General features: G+C 35.2%; 1 protein-coding gene across 1 annotated transcript in view; it reads right to left on the bottom strand.

Annotated features, from left to right (window-relative positions):
- The window catches only part of SLIT2 (slit guidance ligand 2), a 344,129-nt gene that overhangs the window by 67,567 nt on the left and 267,129 nt on the right, over positions 1-9,433 (bottom strand). Inside the window, exons 19-22 of the mRNA XM_023533952.1 lie at positions 7,684-7,827; positions 5,966-6,132; positions 4,926-5,058; positions 1,815-1,883 (exon numbers count right to left, since the gene is read on the bottom strand). Coding sequence (XP_023389720.1) covers positions 1,815-1,883; positions 4,926-5,058; positions 5,966-6,132; positions 7,684-7,827 — 513 coding nt within the window. The remainder of the gene's footprint in view (positions 1-1,814; positions 1,884-4,925; positions 5,059-5,965; positions 6,133-7,683; positions 7,828-9,433) is intronic.

Here is a 9,433-nt window from a genome sequence, read left to right as displayed (position 1 = left end):
AATATAACAATATTGTATATAATATACATGATTTTTGCATTTTACTTTAGAAAATGTTTTTTAAAACTTTAGGAAAAATATATATGACAATGTGACACACATGTTAGGAAATATGCATCTATGCACTAATATTTTTTAAAGCAAAATGCCAAATATATAAATAAACGAGTCATGAATAAATGGCAAATTATAGGTCATAATTTATGTTCATTTATGTGTGTGTACTTATATTCACTAAATTATTCTGAAGCAAAATATGTGAATCAATAAAAGGTCAGGAAAGCTGATTATTCCTTCCTTTATTAAAGTACCAAACCATCAGCAAAATGGACCAATAAAATTGTAAAAATGGTAGGAGTGTTACAGAAGCTTTAATATCTATCTTCTTAACTGCTGAAGTACTATACCTAAATCTTAAAAGCATATATATATAAGCAAAAGTTACTTGCCTATGGTTGTATAATGACTCTTTGGTAAACTCATTTGTAGATCTACCAATTCTCATTTTTCATTTCCAAATTGTTTTTAAATAATCACAAGCTGTCCCACAAATGACCCAATTCTGATGAAGTGACCCTTTGGAAATTAGAGCAATTTAATGCTTTATTTAACAGAACAAAATGTATATAATCACTTCTTGATGCTATTAAATAAATAACTAGAAGCGGAACAAGACATCTTAGAGGATAGTCTCTTTTTTTTGTTAATTTAATCATTTGTCATTTAAACAGTCCTATATACTTTCTGCAAAAGTGTTTGATTTTCTCATACTTTTAAGAAACATTGAAAATAATCAACATCATTTTAACTAACCTGCTGAGTTTATTATAAAGTTTGCTTGAGAAATGTAACATTTTCTACTACCTAGGTTTCTAGAATTCACTAAGTAGGAATAAACTTCTTTATTATAGGTGTACTAGAAATCTGCCTCCTAAGCCAGTCATATTTACTCTAAAATCAGATAGATTGAAATTAATGAAGTATTTTCCTTTATATCCACTATCATTGCTATATTTTGTTTTGTGAGTTTTATCAATTACCAACAAGTCTACTCTAAATGTGACATTATATATACTAAAATTATGTATTTTTTAAAATACTGTGCACATAAATAGAATAAAATATTTGTATGCTTAAATGTACTTGTATATAAAACTTAAAATTGGTAAAAAAAATTTGTTTACATACGTTAATGAAAAAAAGATGTTATTTTAGGAGGACATCAAACCAAACTAAAAAAAAAAATTCAATATTTTGAAATTTCTACTCTGAATGTCAGCATCTTTGTCAAGTTTACTTAAATAATATATAATATGGATTTTACACAATGAATTTTAATAGTCGAGGCCCATTACTTAATTCATAATTTATTTATTATATAAGAAAATCAAATGTAACTAACTAGATCTGTAATATACTTTTAGTAAGACTATTACCATCTACCATCTTCTGCTTAAAGTTAAGAATAAAAATACTGTTTTCTGTCTCTCCTTGGCTTGTCATAAAATAGCCCATATTCAGCAACAGTAGAAGTATACGATTTGCTGCAATACTGTAATTCTCTGACACGTACATTTAATTGTATTTGTACTTTGCATACAGGAGGACCGTTTTCTAAGACACATCACTGCTTGACTGATACACAATAAGATGTAGCTGGTGATCCAGAATTACGACGTGCTGGGAGGGAAGCAACAAATTGTCAATGATTTCTATTATCTGAAAGGTTCACTACATCTTCTGCCACTTGCTATCCCCATTTTCATGAAAGAGAATAAGAAGTCAAAGACAGACACATATAATACATGACTTACATAAGTGTTAAGTGTTTGTAGTTAGAGAGTTCCTTAGGAACCAGTGTAAATTGGTTCCCATCCAGATACCTAAAAACAAGGAAACAATAATAGCATTTTTAAAGTAACAGTACTGTTTCGTAAAATAGTTAAACAATATTTCATTCTTAATTGAGGCAGGGAAGCACTTGCCAATTTTAACGTTAAGATGTTGCGTTTCTAGCTGGGGATGCTGTAAAGAAAAGTAACGAGTCAAAAAACACAGTTGTCCAATCCAGTAGAATTCTTTCGTGGATCACTCAGGCTAAATTACAAAATCAAGGAGAGACTGGTGAGTCCAGTTCTTTGTGGTTTATCTAAGAAGGCAAGCATGTATCCAACCATTTTTTTTGTGTCAGCAAGAAGGTTCATTTGACCAACTACATTTTTAGTCAAACTCCAGTTTTCTTGTGTTTGTATGGAGGCAGTGCCATGAAAGGCATTTGCTACTGGCAGAACCTTGTTACTGAGGGCAAGCCACCCTTCGTTGCCTGAATACATATCAATATACTTAGTAAACAACGATGGATGGTTTAAAGGAGATATTTGGGAATTAAACATAATTGGATTTCAGTTAATAATACCTTAAAAGTTGTTTTTACCACTGTAAATTGACATGGGGATATTAATTTTCAGAGGTTTCACAGAAAAGCACATTTATCCTGTGCACTAATGTAGCATATATATGTGAAAGTAATATTCAAATAACCACATATAAGTAAATATTCCATTTCTGATTAGAGTCAGCAGAATAATCAGAAAGTAGGCTTTGAGCTAACTGGCAAGACAAGAAAGTACAAGTATGCTTACGGTTATATCCATGATGTCACATATACATGAAGGTAATAAATTCCATCCCCTCCCAAGGCTATTCTTTCCCAGAATATAGATGGAAAGGGGTAAGAATGTCTTTCGGTAACCTGGATCATCTGGCTACCGATGTGCCCACAATCAGTCCTGGCACACTGGGCACATGACTGCCCCAATGTCATGGTCAGCCTCAAGATCCAGGGTTGAGTTTAGTATTTTTGCTGGATACAGAAGTAACTGAGAAATTGCCTAAGATAACAATCTCTTTCAACTATTTCAAAATGAAAAAAGTTACATAAAAGTCGCACATTACAAAAATATGTAATAAATAACTGACGAAGAGCTGGGCGTATGTTATGACTCCTTATGCCTACTCGAATCTTCCGACTATTTCCACCCCTCTCTCTTCCCTCTGTTCTTTCCTTTAGCTAAATTTTTCTTGGCGCCACTAGAGGGCAGCACAACCCCATACACTCAGCACTCTCCTTTAATTCCAGAAAATGTAATAACAGAAAGATTCAATACGGGCCCTATGTTTACATGTAAAACAACCTAAGAGGGAAATTATATGGAACTGATTACAAATAATACATACCATTTGTCCTAAACTGTCCACCAATACATTCTTATTTTTGCCACATTCTTTAATAATTTAATATAATAAGCTCATGAAATTTTTTTCTAATTCATGCACATATAGTTCTGTAGAGAAGGACTCCGCTGACTTGGTATGGTTCTAAGAATAGCTCTCTGGGAGGTAAAACTAGAATTCACAAGAGATGAGTTATTTTCCTCATCTCTGCACCTATTTTCTTTAGAAAAAAATTGGCTTTTTAAAAATTTGTAGGGAAATGAAGATTTGACTGAAAGAAGGAACATATAGATAGCATAGACTCAAGCAGGTTCTCAGATGTACTTTGGTAAGTAAAGAATGTTTAAAATTATTTAATGGGAATCAAGTAAAAAGGCTAAGGCACGACGAGCCAGTTAAAGGGGTAGAAGAAGGGGTTTTGCCTCCCAGATGATCTGAAAGTTATACTGAGTGTTAGCATCAGTGTTTTGCATACAGAATACTCTATAGGCATCTAGCTTCCCAACACTGGATGGAGAGTAATCTTCTGAAATAAATACACATTAAAGTAAGAATTAAGTATTTAATTACACACACGCAAGCACAAAGTAGTGTTTATAGTTCCTTAACGACCGATGAAAGAGAAACTGGACACTTTACAACAATGCAAATTTAAGAGGGACCTTCTGTGAACATGTGCTAAGATCACATCTTCTTTTTTTTTTGGTCTAAGTGTTCAATTCAGGACTGACTTAGGATTCACAGAACTGCACGTGATTTGATAACTGACGTGGCATCTTCTTAGACCTCATTAAGAGTGTTACGTGTCACCAAAGGTTTATGGAAGCTGCTCATTTGGAATAAATTGCAGGTCCACATTTGTATGAATTAGATTTGGACTTAAATGGTTTTTGATACATGATTCCAAAAATAAACGAGGCAAAATGACTCAAACGTGGCACGTTCGCATTGAGATAAAGGATTGGATTGGAGCATGTGCACATTATTATTTAAGCAGCTATTCTGATTTATTCCATTCCACGTATATATAGCATGAGACAGCTAAGGAAGAGTAGGGGAGTGCTTAGTACCCAGATATTATGGCCAGGTAAGTTGCAGTTAAATATCAGTTAGGGACAAGTGGCCTCACACCCTTTACAATCTAAAGGACTCTGATTCACATCCGAAGGGCAGTATCTCTTTTTAAGGGTAAGGACTATGCCAGCTTCTTCCATCTCCCAGATATTTATGTATCCCATATGGTGAGATATTCTCCCAAGGGACATTGTGGTAAATAAAGAATAATTAACCATATGGAACGCCCCAGACACTGTAGATAAACTAAACATACATTTTCCAAGGTGCGTTTGATGGGACATTAGTCTTGGAAGATAATTTACAAGAAAAAGACTAATAAGTACAGAGTTGCCTTATATTTTACCACCCTCTCTTGGAGCTTCACAGTGTACCTTAGCATAATAAAAGCACTGATAAATCCTGCAGTGAAAAAAAGAGAAACACACACAACCTACATTTCCAAGGCTATCTGAACCAGCTTCTACATTATTTGTTTAGGGTTTTATGTGATACAAATTAATGGCTCATAGAATGTATTTGGCAAACAGGACTCCAAAAATATTCGTTTGGTGTCTATGTCTCTTGGTATGTGAAATACTAACTGTTCAAAAAAGGAAGAGATGAGCTTTACTTACAGTTCAGTGACATCTCTTGGAATTCCTTTGGGCAAGACCTTCAAGCCCTTGTTGCTACATCGGACCACTGTGTCTAGGCAGGTACATTCCGTAGGACAGCGAGACAGTGGGGAGCAACTGTTGTCGTCATTTCCTAAGTTGCAAAAGAAACATAGGAAAACCCAGATTCGTGGCTTTGAAGATGTTAGAAGTGATTTTTTGCCTTTAAATTAAGGTAACAAGCATACATCTTGAACCATATGATTGCTGATGTATAGGGCATGAAGCGTTGACAAATTGACACCATATGGTTTATCTAGTACTGTTTTCAGACTGCCTAAGGCAGAATTCCAGAAGGTAATCTCTGGTTTGTATTATCAATACCATTAGAGTCGTTATTTTATTTGTTTAGTTATTTATACAAATTATAAGTTTAATTAGCATCTCTAAATGTACACTGAACTACGGAGAAACTGTAAGGAGACAGACATAAGAGACATAAAGGGACAGAGTAATTTAAAATGTTTAGCAAAAATTGTATGGGTTCCTCATTTTAAAATATAGTGCTCAGATGAGCTCTCCAGTCACGGGCAATGATATCAGAACTTGCTCTACCTACCTTACAGGGCTATTATGCGAATCGTATGGGATGATATATAGAGTGCATTAAAAATAATAAAAAAAATTATTACTTTTGTTAGATTTACTAGCATTACTATTTTAGTAGTCAATTGTTTTTTCTCATTCGGAAATGGTAGTTACTAAAAGAGATGCTCAGGATAATAAGGAAGCATTAAAAGGAAGCTATAAACATAGTACTGACCACCAGTTGGAAACTGGAAGACCTAAAACATTCAGACACACAAAGTAGACTTGGATGTGAAAGTGCAGTCTGAGAAGGTAAGCGTCCTATTGCTAAAACGTGACATAACAAAACCATGAAACAAAGCGAAAGATGCTCAATAACTATCTTTGGACTAGTCTGCTGTTGAGTTGTGCCTGTGGCCTCAGAACGGTCACCTGGATGCCTGGTGACCGAAGATGCGGCAAGGCTGTCTTACCGTCATCACACGTGAAGTCTTGAATGGCCACATCCTGGATGGGGATTTCTTTGAGGAAGTATGGTTTCTGACATCGAGGATTTCCGGTTACAATTCTCTTCTTTCTGAGCCATTCTCCCAACCAAGCCAGGTAGCAATTACAGTTAAAGGGATTGGCCAAGAGATTTCTAAACGCCACATGCAAACAATGCAGAGTTGAGTTCACAGTTTCACTTTCTTACTTTTCGAAGCCCCATGCTACCATTCCTCCATGCCATTTCTGTGGCAATGGCTCCCTCTTCTTCTTTGTATTCCCTGCCCCCAGCTCCAGTTAACATTCAGGCACACACAGCATGTGGGATGCATTTTTTGCCTAAAATATTTACGTGTGAAACATAAAGTAACAACGACACTTTCACGTAAGAATTCTTCAAATAATTTCATGGCAAAAATAAACTGAAGGTAGTAATTTAGGGTTTATGCAGTGGATCCTGGGAGATATCTCATTTAGAGATAATTTAAACTTGTCTGAGATCGGACTTATTGTCAGACTTCCTTACACTGATAATGCAGTAAGTTAACATAAAGATGAAGGCTGATTACCTTGTATGATTGAGTTTAACCTGACAACAGCTATTTCATTAATTTGTCATTCCAAGATTTCCATCTCTTATTTGCTCTAGAGACTAGGTTTCCCATCTAAACTGACAGCCGAGTTGATTAAATGCCAGTTATAAAAATGAATTTACTTCTACAAATCTCCATACTTCTGGCATCTTACTACTTCAGCACAAATCTATTGACAACCCCATTATTTATAAACATGCCATCTTTAATATGCACAAATTAGTCACTCCATGTAAAATGTTACATTTTATGTGGAAAGAGGATTAAGCACTTTCCTGATGGATGGATGCTTCCTTCAAACAATTTCTTCAGTGATTTCAGCTATGTCGCATGTTTTTTTTTTCTTTCTAACTACCTTTTGAGTTAGATTAGTATATTTAAATGCCACCATTACTAAAAAATCAAATCAGTTACGAGATTTATCATTTCAAACGTTGCTTTCTAGATACCTTTTAGACATACAAGAGGCCTTAAATACAGTATTTGGAGAGGGATATATATGTATATATGTGTATATATATATATATTTCTGAATTCTGTCTATAGACCTACAAATAGCCTTTATTCTTGAACTGTCTACATAAAATATCCACCTGGACAGTATTTTCCTAATGTCACAGTAAATGCCCTCCAGTGAACAGCTTTTATTGTTGGTCTCGTCATCCTAACGCAGCTCCTGTCACTGTGAACGATCCTTTAGAGCACAGCGTGTTGGCAATAACCTTATCAACTCTGTTTTTACGATACTTATTCTGAAAAGACTCCAGTGTGAGAAGGCTGGGGAAAATCTGTAACATTTCTTTTATTTGCAACACAATCAGTTATAATAAGATTAAAATTTATCAATTAAGCCACGGTACATTATTATTAAAAAAATGAACTAAAAATCCTATGATGTTTTGTTAAATTTTAATGTACAGCAGAAGGTGATGGTTTTAGAAAAATTAAAATCTAACATGAACAAATTTGTCTTTTTTACAAAAAAAAACCTAAATCCTTGACCATATTTTTATGAAATGCCTAATAATGCATTCAAATGTTATCGATGAAAGTAATAAATATAGTATGGTGGCTCACATAATACACAAATGAAGACTATTTTTCATACTTACAGAGTAGATAAAGAATGGAGAGTATCAAATGCCCCCGGTGCAATTGTAGTAATTTGATTATCATATAAAGAAAGCAAACGCACAGAACTGAGTCCTATGAAGCTGTCATTCCCCACACAGCTTATGCGATTACTTCTCAACATCCTGAGGGAATAAAACAGAACACTGCTATAGAGATAAAGCATCAGGCAATCAATTCTGCCTATCTGAGGACCAAAATAGCCCCTCTTAGTGAATGTGTAGCATTCATTACTGTGTCCTGAATGTTCTCTTGTCATTAAGAATTGCTATGGCTATGTATCGAGAACCTTGTGCAAAAAATAAAATGCTTAGATTTGTCAATGATTAGACTCAAGTTACGAAAAGCATGGTGAGCCTCCGTGTGGACCTACAATCCCATTTGACGAGGGTAGATGTTTTCCTTTGATGCTGTAATTACGTTTGCATGACTATATAATGTTCTAAGTCCACCTACAGCTCTCTAAGCCCTTAGAGTGCTATCATTTGCATATTCACCGTAGTATTGCATTTGAGGTTGGACAGAAAAGAATATGGCACTAAAGAATCAATAACCACAGCAGAACGAAGGGCATCTCAGGAACTCACACACCACATCACTGGCAACACCAGCTGTGAGTAAACTTGACTGAGCAACCACAAAGATGCACAGATTACTTTATTTATGAAAAATGCTTCATTGTTTAAAGTCCAGAACTTAAAAAGAGGCAATAGTAAACATATCCCAGTTGCTTACAATACAGTTGAAGTGGATTTCTCTTGAAAAAATACCCTCTTTTTTGGGGGAGGGTGGGGGTCATTGCCATTAATAGTATTAACACTGTGGTCATTTAGTCATCGCTGCTCAAGTTTTGGTGCAGTTCTCAAATCTTGTCTGAACTGCTTATTTGTGAGGCTTGGAAAAGGAACAAAAGGCTTCTAAAAATTCCATGTCAAAATGAATAGCTGCCATACTCAGCATTACTGAAAAGTCAGTTTTCCTTAATTTTTCTAAACACGACTTGACCACCCTACTACAAGATTGCAGGATGGAAAAAAGAGCAAAAATAAATTAACAACCAAGTGTTCCTTTATAATTCTAGACTGCTTTATCATAAGTAAGAAATATCAACTTTTGCGTTTTGCTAAGTCGCAGATCAGAAGAAGAAAGGATGATGCTCTTCTATTAAGACATCATTTCACATTAGGGAACAAAGAAATGCATAACAGAAAAGTATTTCTATCAGCACGGTCCTCTGCCATAAATAATAAAGAGCACCTGGTCTCGTTGGAGTCACAGACCTCTGGGAGAAGTCACTAGAAACATCTGTAAGCATACATATGTACCACAGTTTGCCTGCAATCGGGGATTCGAAGACCCATAGAAATATGCATATGTGTTACTAACAGGTTTACTAGTCCCTAAGGTTTAAGAAGTTTAAGGGCAACAGGGTTTCCTGTCAAAATCTTTGTAGCTCTGAGATGAATGATAGCACTGAGAAGACTAGATATGTCCAGATAAACCTACTTTATTTAGGCTTTTCACTACCCTGAGCCCTGAGCTTGGCTCTAAAGGCTCTCTTATGCTTGTGGTGACACAGTGGGATTAATTAGAAAGCCAGTGGGTGTCCACCTCAGGTGCCAAAACATAAGAGGCACAAAAATATTGCTAGAAAAATAATGGAGGTAAAGGAGGTGAAGGAGAGTCCTGTGAATGGGACTAGTCAGAAGAAATACTTTGATAAACTCTTTG

The sequence above is a fragment of the Pteropus vampyrus genome, unplaced genomic scaffold, assembly GCF_000151845.1.
Source record: "Pteropus vampyrus isolate Shadow unplaced genomic scaffold, Pvam_2.0 Scaffold5, whole genome shotgun sequence".
Lineage (NCBI taxonomy): Eukaryota > Metazoa > Chordata > Mammalia > Chiroptera > Pteropodidae > Pteropus > Pteropus vampyrus.
Note: the sequence above shows the minus strand (reverse complement) of the source record. Positions and strands in the feature narration are given on the sequence as shown.